The sequence below is a fragment of the Mobula hypostoma genome, chromosome 1, assembly GCF_963921235.1.
Source record: "Mobula hypostoma chromosome 1, sMobHyp1.1, whole genome shotgun sequence".
Taxonomy (NCBI): Eukaryota; Metazoa; Chordata; class Chondrichthyes; order Myliobatiformes; family Myliobatidae; genus Mobula; species Mobula hypostoma.
The window spans coordinates 161,568,276-161,587,612 of NC_086097.1; the positions used below are offsets into that span (position 1 = coordinate 161,568,276).

A 19,337-nucleotide genomic window follows, 5' to 3' on the forward strand; every position below is an offset into this window, starting at 1 on the left:
CCTGCTAAAAAAAACGCCATCATGACAGCGTCCCGATGGAAAGAAGAGACTGCTCAAGGATGCCATCACGTACATGTAATACTGAGGAATAGACACCTGACTAGTCAGCTTGAACAGGAGAGCGTCTTCAACAGGATATTGCACATGTAAATAATGGACATGCCCCCTAAATTGAAATTTGGGAAGGGAATCAAAAATTTGGATCCAACTGCACTACACAGAAATCTCTTGAGCAGATCAAATCAATGGGTGGGAAACAAATAGCTTCCTTATTAAATCAAGGGTTGTTCACTCTCCCATCTTGTTTCTATGTTGCATTGAACCCTTTGCTGAATCCATTTTGAAAAAAATCAGACATAGTCATGTTACCAGGTGGGAAGGTGGGAGGTATTGAGATCAAAGTCTCCCCGTACATGGATAACATTGCAGCCTTCTGCATGAGCCTATGGTTGGTCCTCAGATTGATAAGCATCTGTGACTAAGTTAAGTTGGTATCAGGAGCTGCCGGCTGGTGGCGTAGTGGCATCAGCGCTGGACTTCGGAGCAAAGGCTCCCGAGTTCGAATCCAGGCAGCTCCCTTGCATGCTTTCCATCCATGCTGGGTTGAGCGTCGAGTTGGCAACTCAGCCTTGTAAAAATAAGAAAGCCTGCTAAAAAAACGCCGTCATGATGGCGTTGCGATGACTACACTCGGAGTTAAGGGCTTTCTTCTTCTTGTGTTGCACGTGGCCAAGTGGTTAAGGCACTGGTCTAGTGATCTGAAGGTCACTAGTTCAAGCCTCAGCTGAGGCAGCGTGTTGTGTCCTTGAGCAAGGCACTTAATCACACATTGCTCTGCAACAACACCGGTGCCAAGCTGTATTGGCCCTAGTGCCCTTCCCTTGGCCAACATCGGTGGCGTGGAGAGGGGAGACTTGTAGCATGGGCAACTGTCAGTCTTCCATACGCCCTGGAAACCTTCCAAAGGTACAAATCCATGGTCTCACAAGACTAAAGCATGCCTATATCAGGAACCAGAGTCAACTGCAAGAAGAGCAAGGCTATGCTCCAAAACAAAGGGAGCGTGCCTTATGAGAATAGGTTAAGTGAACTCTGCCTTTTCTCCTTGGAGTGACGGAGGATGAGAGGTGACCTGATAGAGGTCACCTGATATAGGTGTACAAGATAATGACAGGCATTGATCGTGTGGATAGTCAGAGGCTTTTTCCCAGGGTTGAAATGGCTAGCACGAGAGGGCATAGTTTTAAGATGCTTGGAAGCAGGTACAGAGGAGATATCAGGGGTAAGTTTTTTTTGACGCAGAGAGTGGTGAGTGTGTGGAATGGGCTGCTGGCGGCAGCGGTGGAAATGATAGGGTCTTTAAGAGGCTCCTGGATAGGTACGTGGAGCTTACAAAAATAGAGGGCTATGGGTAAGCCTAGGTAGTTCTAAGGTAAGGACATGTTCAGCACAGCTTTGTGGGCTGAAAGGCCTGTATTGTGCTCTAGGTTTTCTATGTTCTAAGTTCTAATTGATACTACTGGTGCTCTCACAAACAGGGGAAAATCTGCAGATGCTGAAAATCTAAGCAACACACACAAAATGCTGGAAGAACTCAGCAGGCCAGCCAGCATCTATGGAAAAAAGTACAGCCAGCGTTTTGGGTCGAGACCCTTCCGAAGGACTGGAGAAAAAAGATGAGGAGTAGATTTAAAAGGTGGGGGGAGGGGAGAGAAAAACACAAGCTAATCGGTGAAACTAGGAGGGGGAAGGATAAAGTACAGAGCTGGGAAGTTGATTGGTGAAAGAAATACAGGGTTGGAGAAGGGGGAATCTAATAGAAGACACAGGGCCATGGAAGAAAGAAAAGGGGGGACGAGCACCAGAGGGACGCAACGGGCAGGCAAGGAGATAAAGTGAGAGGGGGGAAAAGGGGATGAGAAATGGTGAAGGAGGGACAGGGGCATTACCAGAAGTTCGAGAAATCAATGGTCATACTATTAGGTTGGAAGCTACCCAGACGGAATATAAGGTGTTGTTCCTCCAACTTGAGTGTGGCCTCAACTTGACAGTAGAGGAGGCCATAGATTGACATATCGGAATGGAAATGGAAAGTGGAATTAAAATAGAGGCCACTGGGAGATCACACTTCTTCTGGCAGACAGAGCATAGGTGCTTGGCAAAGCGGTCTCCCAATCTACGTTAGGTCTCACCGATATACGGGCAGAGGTCTGCATGGAACATTCTGCAAAATAAAGACACCGTGGCACCTTTGGGGGCGGTTCCTGAGCAGACTGTCCAAACTATCTGGCAGAATTCCTCATTGCCAGAAGTCACCAACACCAAGACCTCACTTAGCTGGTGGCAAGAGGGGCTCACCCCGTCAGGTCAGAATCTCACTCTCAATGCACTCTGCTTTTGAGACAGTGTGGAGAAGACTGGCACCCATTTCCTTGCAGTCTATATATGGAGAAGAATGCAACGCACCTTGTCATAGTTCAGCCCAAAAAGCTGTGTAACAGAGAACTCTCTGATCTACAGGCAATCCCCAGGGACACACATAGGTAGATACTAAGAGCAGCTGGAAGATCGAGTCAATGAAAGACTCTTTTTGTTTTGCCAGTATAGCAGGATATCCATAGGGAATGCTGCACATTCCAGGCTGCAGGATTACATTCTGAAGGATGTACAGAAGCCCACTGCAACCAATGTAAGACTTTGTTGGGGAAGGGCTGTATATTAGGGTCCTTTTCCACTGGGCATTGAGGGGCTGTACCAGAGTTGCCTTCAAACAACTTAAGTTTGTATTACCCCAGGGTGGCAATAGTTCTATGTACACAAAAATGTGCTAACTCAACTAATATACAGAACCAATGACATGATGAATGTGTAGACTGAATAATACTACGAATGTAAAGAGACATACGCCATGTTTTTTCTTTCGTTTTTGTACATATATTTTTACTAGGAATTAAGTTTATTTTTGAAATTAAGAAAGCAATTGAACTATTTATATATTGGCTTGACCTTCCTTCCTGTATTTGATTGCGGTTGCCAGGTTTTAGCAAGTCATTGTAGAATGCCTTTCCCCCGTCAGTTATAAATATCCATCACATCCCCAAAATGAATATAGTGAAGGTACTATCCCTAGTACATGCAATGCTCATTTTTTAAAAATCAAATCCCACTCATCTATCTATTGCAATGTGGATATTACATGCTCAACAAGAAAGGACCAGACCACTGTGATGTTGGTAACTGTTGTGATCAGTGTTACGGACAAAATTAGGGAAGGCATTCAGAGAAATCAGGGAAGATTTCCACTTGCTCAAACTCATTGGGAGGCAAGCAACGACTTCTGTTTAGGTTTCTGACCTTGAAAGTTGCAGTTCTAAGACAATACCTGACTAAAACTGAAACACAACAGATCACGTGGGCAGGATTAAATTAAAAATAAGTGAGCAAATATGCTGACAATCTTGATTCCTGTTGTTCCTTTAATTCACAAGTATATTAGAAATAAGGGAGGAAATAGGAAAGAAAAAAGAAGCATTGTACTTTAGGACATTGTCAGTTGTGGTTAAACTGATGTTGCTTCACAATAAAAACATTTGAAAACAAAACAGAAATAAGGGAGGAAATGTCAGCAGTTAATTATGGTACTATTGATACACTTTTTAAAAGATGATTGATACTTACAGACTTCACTTCTTTAAAATAATCAATGTGGCAACCCATGAGAAAAGCTGTTGGCGCCATCAAAAAATCCATCATTCCTTTGGACAGGATAGGAACATAGGTGTGTTGCCATTGAAGTGGATGAAGATAAAGAAGAAAACATTCTGCGACAAGTGTCAGCAAAGCCCAATCAGCTGAAAGAAAGACTAACCTCTGCTCAATTAAAATACATGTCAGGATCTATGGAGTAAAAAGAATGTTTGAGATATTAGCAGATTTAAGCATTTGTCACCCAATGTATATTTGAAAATTCTTCCTTTATATAAAGCTGCATTGGTATAGTTATCTACTAACATTAAGCTATCATGTTCCATACCTTGTACTTCATTGAGTGCAACATTTGCAGGATTCAGAAGATTTGGAGAGAACTCACTGGGCTTAGTTGGAGGATAAAATGTCCTCAAACCACTCAATCTTGCAATCCTGCAAATATTTATCTATCTTCAACTTGTGTATCTAATGATCAGGCTTCCACACCTCGGTGGCAGAGAAATGCAGAGAGGAGAAACTTCTACACACCTCAGCTTTAAACTGTTTAGCCTCTCCTGATATGACAATGTCAACCAGAAATTAGCAAAGTGAATCTTGTTGGGACTGCTTCCAATGTTACAAGACTCCTTTCTTTTATAAGAAGACAAAAAATGAGCACAGTATTACAGTTGAAGCCTCACCTTACAGCTATAACAAAACATTGCTATTCTAAAATTTGAACTCCATCCCAAAATACTGCCTGTATTCTTGAAAGACCTGCCAGCTAATTTTGTTTTTGGATTCATGCACTATTACTGATTTATTATTGTCACATGAACTGAAGTACAGTGAAAAAAATTGTCTTGCACATAGTTCATTCAGATGAATTCATTACAAATTGAGGCACTACAAGGTAAAACAACTAAAGTGCATAATTGAAGTATTTCAATTACAGAAAAGTGCAGTGCAGAAAAACAATAGGCACTAGGTTATAATGCGGTAAATTGTGAAGTCAAGAGTCTATTTTATTGTACTTGAGAATCACTCAATGATTTTATAACAGCAAGACAGAAACTGTCCTTGAGCCTGCTGGTATGTGCTTTCACGCCCGATAGAAGAGGGGAGGAGAAAGAACGTCTGGAGTGGTTGGTGATTTTGATTAAGTTGGCTGCTTTCCTGAGACAGTGAGAGGTATAAACAGTGTCCATAGCGGTGAGGCTGGTTCGCATGAAGTGCTGAACTGTGTCCACAACTTTTTGCAGTTTCTTGCAGTCACAAGCAGAGCAGTTGGCATACCAAGCCATTATGCATCTAAACAGAATGCTTTCTACAATGCATTGATAAAAATTGGAACCTGTCAAAAGGGACATGCCAAATTTCTTTAGCCTCTTGAGGAAGTAGAGACATTGGTGAGCTTTCTTGGTCATGATATCAAAGTAGTTAGATCACACACAAGAACCTGAAGCTCTCAAATCCCATGACCTTAACATTGTTGATGTAAACAGGAGCATGTGCACTGTCCCCCTTCCTGAAGGGAATGTCATTGAGAGAAAGGTTTCTGTCATGACACCATGTCACCAGGCTCGCTATCTCCCTTTTGTACTCTGGCTCAGTTATTTCAGAAACAGCAACAACGTAGGTATGAACTGAAAACTTGTGGATGGAAATAGAACAAAATCTAGCCAGTAGTCATGAATGTATGGGTAGTAGCGTATGGGGCCTTGTGGGGCACCAATGTTGAAGATAATCATTGCAGAAGAATTCCTGCCTATCCTTCCTGACTGTGGTTTGTTAATCAGGATGTGAAGGATCCAATTACAAAGGGAGCTTTTGAATCTAGATCTCTCCAAAACTTACTTATTTGCGCTCTCTCTCTCTATTTAAATAATCCACTTCTTTCTTCCTCTTATCCAAATGCATGACCCCACATTTCTGCATTTGCTATATTTTCACACAATCACTTGATTAATCTATTTCTTGTTATAGAACCTCAAAGTCCTCATCACAACCTGCTTCTCCAGATAGTTTGTCCTTCCAAGATTATTAACATAAATAGTAAACAATTGAGGGCCATGAACCAATCCCAAGGATACTCCACTAGTCACAACCCTCCAGTCTGAAAGATACCTGCCTATTCAAAGTCTTCTTTTTCCATGAAACTGCCAGTTTTCAATCCATGCTAACACACAACTTCCAGTGCCCTGAGCTTTTAATTTATGCACCGTTCTCCTTATGAAGAACCTTGCCAAATGTATTTTGGGAATCTAAATACATTACGCCTATAGGTTCCCCACAATCAATTTTTCCATTATAACTTCAAATAACTCATGCAAATTTAACCTAAGAAGATAAGAAATAGGAGAAAGAGTGAGCCATCTGGCCCATTGAGCCTGCTCCACCATTTTAAAAGATCATGGCTGATCTGACAACAAATTCAACTTCATCTATATTTTAATTAATTTATTTATCAATACAGTGTGGAGTAGACTCTTCCAACCCTTCAAGCCATGCCACCCCAGCAAACCCGATTAATCATAACCTAATCACAGGACAATTTACAATGACCAATTAACCTACCTGGCATTCCACAGAGACTTCCTACAGAACGGCACCAGAATTGAACTCCGAACTTCAGAATGCTCTGAGCTGTAATAGCATTGCAATAACCACTACACTACAGTGGTGCATGCTGACCTGGTTTGATAATATTCAGCTTTCCTAAATGATTAGTTATTTCCACTCTGATCGTTGTCTCCAGCATCTTGCCAATAATAGATGTTAAACTCGCTGGTCTATAGTACCCTGTCTTCTATCTTCCTCCATTTTCGTACAAAAGAGTTGCATTGGCCATTTTCTAATTTTTGACACCCTCCTAGAATTTAGTAAGTTTGAAAATTTTCAACCAGTGCTTTGCTTTGCAGGCACTTCAGTTAAAACCCTCAGATTAAAAGCCATCATTTAAAGCCATCAGATCTCAGCAATTCATCAGACTTTAGCCTTATCAGTTTCTTTAATACTCTATCCCTAGTGATTGAGATTTTTAAAGAGGTTCCTCCTCTTTATTTAAAATTAACTCATCTGTTATCCTTACAGTACACTCCACATCAAAGGCTATGCAAAACATCAATTTAGTAAATCTGTCACTTCTTTTTTTTCTATTTATAGTTCACCAGCCTTGTTCTGTGGAAGTCCCACACTTACCTTAGCCATCTTCTTGCTATTTATATGTCCAGAGAAACTTTAACTGTTTGTTTTGCTAACACAAGTTTTCTCTCAAAATATTTTTTCTCTGTTCCTAGAGCTTTTTTGGTCCTCAATAAAAACTTGCCATCCTAAAAACTTCCCAGATTTCTATCCACCAGCTACCACCACTTTATTTTATTTAGAGATACAGCACGACCAGGCTGTTCTGGTCCAACAAGCCGCACCAACCATTAGCCCACTTATTTAACGCTAGCCTAATCACAAGACAAATTATAATGACTGACTAACCTACGTCTTTGGAATGTAGGAGGATACCGGAGCACCCAGAGGAAAGTCACGCACTCCGAGGATTGCCGTACAAACTTCTTACAGAGGATACTGGAAATGAGCTCCAACTGTAATAGTATCGCCCTAACCTCTTCGCTACTGTAACACCGTATTATTATGCTTTTTCATCTTAGCATTATCCTTGATTTCCTTTGTTAACCACACATTATGTTTTTTTTTCCCTCTCTCATGGAATTCCTATATCTAAATTGGGTGAATTTCTGCTGATCTTCATGGACTGGTTATTTGAAGATCTAGTACTGGTCACTTGCTGACTAGTCTCTTCACTATTTTTCTAGTTCACCTTTGAAAATTCCGTCTTCATACCTTTACATTTGCCCTTGTTTAAGTTGAAGACATTGCCTATGGTGTTCCTGCATCTGGAAATCTGTAATATTATTCTTCAAGAGATCAAAGGCGATATCCTGCAGACAGTTCATGAAACTACTTCTTTTATTTCTTCTTTCAAATATGATTCTACTACTCAGCTGTGTGCGAATGGAACCTATGACTCACATTTTGGTGGTGTGTTTTTGGGTCGATTGAGCAATCTGGTGCTCTGCTGTCTCCAAGGGAGCTGATGAGATTTGGAGTGGAGACTGCAACCAGGAGGCCTGACAGCCTGGAAATGGACACAAGTCCATGATCGACTTCTTTGCTTCTCTCCCGTTGAGGTGTCGAGCAAGGCTGAAATCAACAAGAACGAGAGTGGAGGACAGGTGGGTGTTTTTGGCCGTTTGCCTGCATTTGACTGATCTTCCTCTCCTTGCTAGCTGCTGTCAGAGGAAAGTGCAGGGGTCCTTGGATCCACGCTGTAAGGATTGATCAGCAAGGTTCTGGACCCATTTTGGGGGACTTTGTGGCTCATGTTGCATGTGTTTCTGGATTCTGATTACTCTTTTTTTTGCTGTTTTTAAATGATTTGATTGGGGTGATCAATGTGAGTGGGGCGCTTCGGCAAAAAATAGCTCTGTGGCCTGCTGGTGGGCTAGTGGCACGGTGCTGAACTGAACTAAACTGAATACCACTGGACTCATTGTTTGATGTTTGATATTCTATGCGTTGTTTGTTCGTTTTCTGCCATTTGCGCAATTTGTTCTTTTTTTGCTGGGTGTTTAATGTTTTCTTGAACAGGCTCCATGGTGTTTTTTTTGTTTCATGGCTGCCTATGGGAGGACAAATCTCTGCAGACGTACTTTGAACTTTTGAATATTATGACCAATACCTCTAAGGGTAACTTTGGCCACAAAATATCTAATTAATCTTCCTTATTATTCACATGTTTTTTGAATGCATTTGCAGAGCTTGTCTTCTTTTGTACATTGGCTGTTTGTCAGTCATTACTTGTGTGTAGTGCTTCCACTAATTCTACTATATTTCTTTGTTCTGCTGTGAATACGTGCAAGAAAATGAATTTCAGGGTAGTATATGGTAACATATATGTACTTGGATAATAAATTTACTTTCAACTTTGAGCTAAAATAGCTTGTTTCCAGGTTGGTTCGGTTACCTACTGCTCAAAGAAGCAATCCCAAATGTACCCTACAAAATATTCTTCTAATTAATCAGACCATTCAATTACACGTCATTTATATCCTGCAACAATATATTTCTTAGCCACAATGCCAATGGTACTTCCTTTGCATTTTGAAAATTCAGTAGCTTCAACATTAATATAAATCCTTTCTAAGCACCCTTTACTGCAATGATCAATCACATCTTCCAAAAAGAAACAATTTAGCAGGTACTGATGGAGTCCGTCTTGCTACACTACATTGAGGAAATGGGATAGAAAGGAAAAGACAAAAAATAAATAAATAGAAGGTAAGATCAAAGAAATACAAGTGGATAAATACTTAAAGATTGAAATTATATATAATTATAATGATAAAACCAAACTAATTACCTGCAGGATACATTTTGGCTTGAAGCAAAGAAAAGGGATATGAAGATCTAGATCTGCTACTGGATAATGAGGACCTTCCCTTGAAGGCAACACAACCATCAGAGGATTCATGTTAAATACCTGAGAGAAAAAATAAAAAACTTCCAATTCGAAAACGTATTTCAATTGGTCAAAAAAATGAAATATGGCATTCTGAATCAACAGTAAAGGAAGAAGGTGAACATGGCAAATGTACCTATAAAATGAAAAGATTCATTAATATAGAATGCTGTCAGACCATGAGTTAATGGAAACAAAGAATTTGTATTTATATCACTCACACACAGGGCAGTATACGGAACAAGCTATGAGAGCTGGGTACAATGACAGCAATTGATACACATTTGGAAAGGTTCACAGTCAAAAAGGTTTTAGAGGGATATGGGCCAAATGCAGGCATCTTTACATCTGCTGTTGAGGTAGACCCATTGTTTCTGCTTGCACCTGTCCCACTGAAATTATATATGCATAACTCAACTTTTTTATTGACCTCCCCCCCCCCCTCCAACCTACATCTGTTACACTTCGCACACTCTTAATCTTTTCAATGACCAAATTCTCTGGCCCTGATCGTCTCATTTTCACTATAGATATCCAGTCTCTCCATCCCCCTTCAGGAGGGCCTTAAAGCTCTCTGCTTCTTTCTAGACAACAGATGCAACCAGTTCCCCTCCACCACTCTCCTGTCTGGCAGAAAAAGTTATCGCCCTCAATAATTTTTCCTTCAGTTCCTCCCACTTCCTTCAAACTAAAGCTGTAGCCATGGGCACTTGCATGGGTTCCAGCTATGCCTGCCTTTCTGTCGGCTACATGAAACAGTCTATGTTCCAAGCCTACACCGGTATTGCTCAACCCTTCCTACGCTACATCGACAACTGCATTGGTGCTACTTCCTGCACCCACCTGAGCTCACCGACTTCATCAACTTTGCCTCCAAATTTAATTTCCAACACTTCCCTCCCCTTTCTCGATCTCTCGACCACCTCAGGAGATGGTCTATCTACTGTTATCTTTTATAAACCCATTATTCTTACAGCTACCTCAACTATACTTATTCCCACCTTGTCAGTTGTAAAAATGCAATCCCCTTCTCTCAGTTCTTCTGTCTCTGCCACACCTGCTTTCAGGATGAAGTTTTTCATTCCAGTACTACTGAGATGTCCTCCTTCTTCAAAGAAAGGGCCTTCCTCCACCATCAACGCTGCCCTCACCTGCATCTCTTCCATTCTGCATATGTCTCCCCTCACCCCATCCTCCTGCCACCCCACTAGGGATAGGGTTCCTTGTCCTCACCTACCACCCCACTCCATGTCCAGCACATAATTCTCCATAACTTCTGCTGTCTCCAATGGGATCCCACCGCCAAGCGCACCCTTCCCTGCCCCCGGCTCTCCACTTTCCATGGGGATCGCTCTACGCGACTCCTTTGTCCACTTGACCCTTCCTACTGATCTCCCTCATGGTACTTATCGTTTCAAGCAGAACCAAGTGCCACATCAGCCCCTGAAACTCCTCCCTTGCTACCATTCAGGGCTCCAAACTGTCCTTCCAGGTGAGGTGACACTTCACCTGCAAGTCTGTTGGAGTCATCTACTCTATCCAGTGCTCCCAGTGTGACCTCCTATATATTGGTGAGACCCAATGTAGACTGGGAGATCACTCCATCAGAAAAAGCTGGATCTCCTGGTAGCCACCCATTTCAATTCTACCTCCCATCCCATTCTGTCATGTCTGCTGCAATGAGGTTGCAGGAGCAACATCTTATATTCCACTTGGATAAGATATTCCAATCGTTTTTTTAAAATTATTTTTAAAACTACAGTGAAACTACAGAAAAAAACCCAACAACAAAATGGAGATTTATACAGTGCAAAACAATCCAATATGTAATTCTAACAATAAGAAAAAGCACCCAAAAGAGAATTATATAAAATTAGTATCCACTCCAACCGCCCACTGAAAAAAAAACCCAGGCCAACCATTTCTGCATATAAAAGAAAAAAAATTAATTGGCGCATTCAACCCCAGAGAACTGTAAATATATATATAGGAAAAAAGTATAATGCCGACTACCAAAAGTATAATGTAATTCACAACAAAAAACCTGTATAACATACAAAAAAAGCTGAAAGTAAGGGATTGCAGCATACAGAAAAGGATAAACTTAACCTACAGAAGAGTTATGAAAATATTCAAGAAAAGGTCCCCACACCTTATGAAACATTATGTCCAAATTAAGGAGTGAATAATTAATCTTTTCGAGGTCTAAACAGGCCATAACATCACTAAACCATTAAGTGTGAGTGGGTGGGGAAGCACCTTTCCACCTAAGAAGAACCAACCATCCAGCCAAGAGAGAGGCAAAAGATAATGTTCGACATTTAGTCGGATTCAAGTTCATATTTACTTCACCCAAGGTGCCAAAAAGAGCAACCAGAGGGTTAGGTTCAAACCAGTAATTAAGAATATGAGATAGGGTTGAAAAACCTTCTCTCCAGAATTTCTCTAGACTAGGACAGGCCTAGTACATATGAATAAGGGAAGCCTCAGCCCCTTTACACATCACAGACAGGACTAATGTCAGGATAAAACTGCGATAATTTAGTTTTAGACATATGAGCCCTGTGTACAAACTTAAACTGCAAGAGGCAGTGGCGAGCACATAGAGAGGTTGAGTTGACTGACTTAAGAATTGAATCTCAAACCGCATCAGATAAGGAGATATTTAGATCTTGTTCCCAGGCAGTTCTAATTTTATCGAAAGGGGCACGCCTCAAAAATCACTAACTTATCCCGAATAGCAGCTATTAAACCTTTACCCAATGGATTGATACAAAGAAACAAGTCCAGAACATTTTTCTCAGGCATCTCAGGAAAGTTTGCTATCAAAGGGTTAATGAAATGTCTAATTTGAAGATATCTAAAGAAATGAGTATTAAGTAGATTAAACTTTACAGACAGTTGTTGAAAAGTTGCAAAACGATTATCTATGAAAAGATCTTCAAAGCGCCTAATACCCTTTCTATATCAGTCATAAAATGTTGAATCCCACATAGAAGGTAGGAAAAGATGATTGTGTAAAATAGGGCTAGAGAGAGAAAAACCATCAAGACCATTAAATTTTCTGAACTGAGTCCATATTCTTAAAGTATGTCTGATAAGAGGATTATCAATAAGTCTAGGGAAATGACAAGGAAGTGCGGAACCGAGAAGTGCAGAAATTGAAAGATCCTCAGTAGAGTTCAACTCCATTGCCACATGTTTTGGGCAGTCAGACTTATTATGGAAGAAAGACCAAAAAATAAGACAACGAATATTGGCTGCCCAATAATATAAATGAAAATTAGGCAAGGCCATACCACTTTCCTTTTTAGATTTTTGAAGATGAGCATTATTAAGTCTAGGGCGTTTACCCTTCCATAGATAAGACAAAATAATAGAAGCTAACCCATCGAAAAAAGTTTTAGAAATAAAAATAGGTAAAGACTGAAATAGATACAAAAATTTAGGAAGGATATACATTTTAATAACATTAATATGACCTACAAGAGACATAGACAAGGGTGGCCACAGTGTCAAACTCTGTTTTGTAGAATTTAGAAGATTGGTAAAATTTTCTCGAAAAAGATTCTTGAAGTTCCTTGTTACCGTAATACCAAGATAAGTGAATTGATTGTTAACTACTTTAAAAGGGAGGTCATGGAATACTAAAGCTTGTGCTTCTCTATTAACTGGAAAGAGTTCACTCTTATGTAAATTAAGTTTATAACCAGAAAGTTGACTAAATTTATTAAGAAGGGAAAACATTGAGGGCAAGGAGGTAATCGGGTTTGATATAAAAAATAAAAGATCATCAGCATAAAGGGAAACTTTATGCTCAACACCTCCAATCTGACTGCATGAACATCGATTTCTCAAACTTTCACAAATTGCCCCCCTTCACCATTCCCTATTCTTGTTTTCCTCTCTTATTTTATTTTCTTAACCGCCCATCACTTCTCCTTGGTGTTCCTCCTCCTTCCCTTTCTTCCATGGTCTCTTGTCAGATTCCCCCTTCTCCAACCCTTTAGCTCTTTCACCAATCAACTTCCCAGCTTTTCACTTCACGCCCTCCCCCTCTCCCGGTTTCACCCATCATCTGCTACCTTGTACTTCTTCCTCCCCTCCCCCCACCTTCTTACTCTGACCTCATCTTTCTTTCCAGTCCTGATGTCGGATCTCGGCCTGAAACATCGACTGTTTACTTTTTTCCATAGATGCTATCTGGACTGCTAAGTTCCTCCAACATTTTGTAATAATGATTATTGACTGGGCTTGTCAGGCAGATATATGGTGGATGTATCCACCGGATGGAGATTATAAACCAGGGGTCAAAATCTCAATATAGAGTGCAAGGCATTTAGGATCAGAATGAGGAGAAATTTCAAGGCGTGGTGAATCCTTAAATGTCTTCGGTAATCTAGCCTCCACAGAACACTGGAGTCCAGATTGCCAAATACATTTAATGAAGAAATAGAAGATCTCAAACACAAAGGCATCAAGGATTGTGGAGGGGAGTGAAACAGGAATAAGGTGCTCTGATAAAGAATCAGTTATCAAAGTGTGGAATGGTATCAAAGGGCTAAGTGCTCCAATGTTTCTATGTTCTTATGATGAAGGCACAATGTCTTACCAAATGGAGCATTCCAGGTGGTGGACTGGGCACCAAAGCTAATTTTGCTGCAAATTGTCTCACTCTATGATCAAAATCCAGCTCTTGACATGATTTCATATGCACCATCAGACTAAAAGAGATCACAAATCTTGTAAGCACAATATATAAGACAATGCAGTTCCTAACTTCTATTAAAAATGTAAAATAACAAGATGCTTCTTGATTTTGAAAAACTAAAACTACTTATTTTTAGTTATTAGAACTGTTTCTTATTCTAGTCCTATATTTCTAGGACTCATTTCCTGGCTTTTCTTACCAGTAAAATCAACTAACCCATGCAGCTTACAAGAGTAGGCAGGGGCTCTGCTTTGCACGAGCCAACTGATCACCTTCTAACTCTTCACTACCAATTATGCCTAAGAAAGAAATTATTCCATATTTGCCATAGCAAGCCAGGCCATTAGGACAGCATTTGTGCCTAGCCACATCTACCAATTCTACTGCTAGTCTGATGTATGAAAATTTGAAGCTCTCCGAAGTATCCAGTTACACAATTTCAGGAGCAGAGAAAAGGTAAATGATTACCATCAACTTCAATTTCTGCATTAAGTCAAAGACTTACTTGTAAAGCTATATGGCATTATTTCACCATCAAAAATAATTAAAATCAAAGCTCCTTAATGAATTATGGAGAAAACTCAGAACCACCTACAGGGAATATTTAGAGATAAATGTCCCACATAATATTGTACCCTCCTTAAATAATTCAATTATAACAATGAAACCACACTTGTGTTTTGCTTGGAAACTATCCATAGATTCTGGAGTCACATCTTAAAACAATTTGTGTGCCTTTCACAAAATGTACTAGAACCCATCTATAAGTGAAAAAATAAAGCAGCCACGAGATTTAAGGATGTTATTGAAAATTTGAAGGCTAGGCCTTGGCTACAGAATGATATTGATGAACTAATAATTTAACGGAAGACATAATTTAACCCTGAAAAGTGTGCGATGATATACTTTTGGAGGATGTACAACTAGGATATCAGAATATATCACAGGACCTGAGGAAAATCTGACAGAAGAACCTTAGCATATCTGTTTAAATATCGCTGAAGGAAACAGCACAGATAGATAAAAGTGCTCAAGACGGCATGCAGTATACTTGCCTTCATTAAAAGGGTACATCAGGGTATTTATGGGACACATGTAGGCTATTCAACCATACAAGAAAACAGGAGCAGGACTAGGCTATCGGAACTTTCAAGTCCACCTTATAATTTAAAATAATCACAGCTGATCATTGGTAGTGCCATTTCTCCACACTCCTCTGTTCATTATTCAATAAGCATCTACGCACAGTCAGTTCATATACTTCTAAAGCTCCAGCTTTCACCACCCTCTAGAGAAAAGAATTCCAGAAATTCTTCATCTGTGGCAAGGAATTTCAATGTGCCTCTGTTTTAAATGACACATCACATTTTGTAGTGATGGCCTGTCATGTTCACTGTACTCCAGCTGGAGTACAGTTTGCGGTTTTTGTTCCTACACTAGGAGGAATGAGATGGCACTAGAGAGAATATGAAAAAGAGATTCACAGAACATAGAACAGCACAGAATGGGACTTTAGGTCCACAATGTTGCGCCGACTAGTATAAATCTACACTGAGGTCAACTTAACTCTTCCCTCCTACGGACCCCATACCTCTTCATTTTTCTTGCATCCATGTGCCTATCTAAGAGTCTCTTAAGTGCCCTTATTGTATCAGCCTCCACTATCATACTTGGCAGTGCATTCCAGGCACCCCCTACTTGGCGTTTTAAAAAAAAATACTACCTCTGACATCTCCCCTAAATTTTTCTCCATTCACCTTAAACAGATGTCCTCTGGTATTGGTCAGTTCCGCCATGGGGAAAAAGGTGCTGTTTTGTTTTCCCCTGCAAATAAGGTGGTTGAAGTTTAAACTTCCATAAGGAGTGATGGAGGTAGATACTCTCATACAATTTGACATTTTGATGAGCACTCAAAACCACATGGCTGGAAAAATGGGATTAGTACTAATAAATACATAATGGCTGGCATGGGCAAGGTGGCCCAAAGGGCCTGTTTTCTGGCTGTATGACTATGACTGTAACAAAAAAAAACTTTCAGCATCTTCAACACTGCAACTAATACAACAGAATCAATCTTCAGTTTAAGCTACAAGTTTTTTTTCTATCACTAGCCATGCAAGATTGTTCAAGAAATTCAGAGAACAAGTACGTGTTGCGGATAATAACTCTTAAAAAACTTAAATCATTCTATTGAAGGAGGTAGTTAAGAAAAAGACACAAATTCCAGATGTCTTGAATAACCTAACAGAGCCAGATACTGACTTCATTCAATCAAGGTTTGACTGACTTGAGCGTATTGCAGGACAACCACCAAAAATCATGTAACGCAACTAGCAGTTAAAGCGATGCAAATTCACTTCAAGATAAAATTGCAACGATTTCCTCGTGCTTACCTGGAAAGGCAATCCTTAAAGGCTGTATAATAAGGGAATTTGGATATTACACAGACACTGAAGGGAGCATAGAAATTGGGTAACTTTGGTTTGTGCATATTCAAATTTGCTAGTCCATATTGGAAACTATTTTCTTCCTGCAAATTACAAGGTATTGTTAATTTTAAAGTGGATATCAGCAATAAAATGTTTATTTTGCAACAAAATTATAACTCTGAATTTATAAACTGAATAACCTACCAACCCATATCAGAATGTTGTAACTTCCATTTACAGAAATCAAAAGATAAAAGCATTTCATGCCCATAATATTAATTTACAAAGAGCCTTCTGATAATTTCTCCAGAAGCAACAAACTGAATAAAATAGGACTCACAACAAGAAGCTTTGATCTATGTAAAAGAAAGCCTAAGAAGAGAAATGTGGAAACAAAGATATGGAAGGGTCAAAGACACATGACAGTTCAGTACAAAGGAAAGAAGATGAGTGTGACTTCATATTATACTGTTAAAGATTATATTTATATGCTTACAATGTGTAAGTTAAAATACAGGGAGAAGAATATCAGAGAAGAAAATATCAAGGCATAAAAATGGTGTAACCAAAAGTTCATAAAGTCATAAAAATTTACAGCAGAGCTAGTGGTTAAATGTATACTCCAGCACTTGGACCAGAGCCAAATACATTAGTTCAAGGGTTAATTTATTATCGAAATATAAAATTCTGAAATTCTTCAATTCTTGTCCTTCAGATAGCCATGAAACCAAGAAAGGAAAGAACGACAGCATGATCATCAATGCCTAAATCACCTCACCCTTGCCCGCACAAAAAAAAATGAACAAAATCAGAACAGGCACATCGACTCCCAAATCCACAAAGATCAGGCAAAAAACACTGAATATAGAAAACTATAAGTCTGAAAAAAAAATCCATAGTCCAATTCCATGTTCAAAACAGAGAAAACAGGGGTAACATTCTCCGGGCACAGCGGCAGGCTCGCCCCTCTCCAGCAGCTGGCGCTCACCTTCCGCATTCGCCTCAATGTTTCATTCTCCCTTGTCGCTTTAATTGGCAAACTATGGAAGCTTTAATCGGCAAAATAGAGTTGAACTTGGCTTGCGCCCTGTCCCGCGGTCCTGTCGCCATGAGAGTCGCACACACTGCTCGTCTCCTAGAATCCTCTCGGACACTGCAGAGCGCTGGAACACCCAAACGCTCTTCAAACTGCAAATCACAGGCTCCAGCGGTTTCAGAATCACAGTCAAGACGATAAACAAACTTAAATGACCAAGCAAGTGTAATATATGGTTTCATGATCTATCCAGAAGATGTTGACCATGTACACAGGCACCATCTTCCAGAAAGTGGTTTATATGTAAAAGAAATAAATTGGTGTGTGTAAATTAACAATTGCAAAGTGAGTGAGCTTGAAATGTGCACACTGAGAAAATGGGATAACTCCAAATTTCATAGATCAATAATAATAACACTCCAGATCAATCACTTTTGTTTCACATGCTCTTCTTGCTAAAGTAGTAGCTGCTACATTTTTTATCCTTACAAGAAGCACTTTAAGAGATTTTCTAAATCTGCAATCATTTCCTAAGTATGTTCAAATCATCTAAGTCAGGCACTCAACTTTTCAAAACATTAGCTTCGTGAACTTTGTATTGGAAGTACCTACAATGGTAACTCTAAACCTTTTCTGAAGGTATTAAATAGAGGCTCCAAGCAGACTAAATAAAATAAAGAGGATTAAAAATACAATTAGAAGAGCTGAGGCGATTGCAAACAAATGTTCAAAATTATGAGTTTTTATAAATCACCCTTGATGATAAAGAAGTTGATAACTAGAAAATATTAAAATAAAGATAAATCATTTAAAAAAGTGTTAAGATTTAAAGTGTGGAGGCTGGCTAAGGAGTTTACCTGGAAATTTTGCAGAAAAAAAATTGCAAAAATATGATAAAAGCTATGATAAAAGGATTTTGGTAAGTTTTAAAAACCAGAGTTGAGTTTTCTGTGGTAACTGTAGTTCGAAATGAAATTAGAACAAAGAAAAAAAACAATGAAATGTATAAAAATCTTTAAAAAACGGGTGTGGGGAAAGGGCATGGTACTTCATCTAATTAATAGCTTTTCAATTTCCAAAGTTGGCAATCTAACACATTTTGTAACACTTGTTTTTTTTCCACTTTCATTTACAAGAAAAGGGAAGTTACATCAGTTCCTTATGCACAGAGGAATAGCTTGCCATACTTCTTCATCTTCCCACAAACCCTCACCAAAATCCAACAATTTCCTACTTAACATGATTAGCATCCAAGATTAGTTAAACAGACAAAAAAATACAAACAAAATACTGCAGGATACTGGAAATCTAAAAGAACAACAGAGAATGGCGGAAATACTCAGCATTTCAGATAGCACATAGAGAATCAATGTCTACAATAATTTCCATTTCTCCATGAAGAAATAATTCCACCTTGCATATTATTTAGAGAAAAGCACTGACTATAAACATGTACATACATTAAGAAATAGCCTAATTAAGACAACTTGCAAAACATAGTTCCTCTGGCAATCTACAAGTGGCATAAAAATGCATTTTTATGTACCTGAATATGCCTGTAGAATTGCACTACCACACCATAGGTCCTTGTTCCAAAAACATCTGTGAACACCAAGAAATGATAGTGGTCCTCCTTTGCTTCAGTTTCTATTTGCAGTCCTCCTATAAATTATTGTGCAGGAAGAATTCTTGGGAAGATGTGTTAAACAACATACACACACATTTGTAAAATCTGCGTAAAAACTGCCATTAATTTGCAAACAAACAATGCTTTCACATTTTTCAAAATAATCATCGCTTCACTACGTGGATTCTGTTGCCCCATTTTAGCTCAAATTGTTACAAAGTATAGTATGCATTCAAGCTTTTCCATCAGGAGCACAACACGGACCATTTGTCATCTTCCTGAAACATATCTTTTAGTTCACGCCCACGTGA

At 39.4% G+C, this 19,337-nt stretch overlaps 1 protein-coding gene across 5 annotated transcripts in view; it reads right to left on the reverse strand.

The window, feature by feature from the left end:
• dennd3a (DENN/MADD domain containing 3a) overlaps positions 1 to 19,337 on the reverse strand; it is a 150,111-nt gene that overhangs the window by 68,414 nt on the left and 62,360 nt on the right. For 3 of the 5 annotated variants that reach the window (XM_063058601.1, XM_063058611.1, XM_063058591.1), the window contains exons 4-9: positions 18,946 to 19,061; positions 16,328 to 16,464; positions 13,836 to 13,947; positions 9,125 to 9,244; positions 7,735 to 7,905; positions 3,679 to 3,897 (exon numbers count right to left, since the gene is read on the reverse strand). In XM_063058601.1, coding sequence (XP_062914671.1) covers positions 3,679 to 3,897; positions 7,735 to 7,905; positions 9,125 to 9,244; positions 13,836 to 13,947; positions 16,328 to 16,464; positions 18,946 to 19,061 — 875 coding nt within the window. The remainder of the gene's footprint in view (positions 1 to 3,678; positions 3,898 to 7,734; positions 7,906 to 9,124; positions 9,245 to 13,835; positions 13,948 to 16,327; positions 16,465 to 18,945; positions 19,062 to 19,337) is intronic. The other 2 variants (XM_063058629.1, XM_063058622.1) reach the window with 1 other exon arrangement.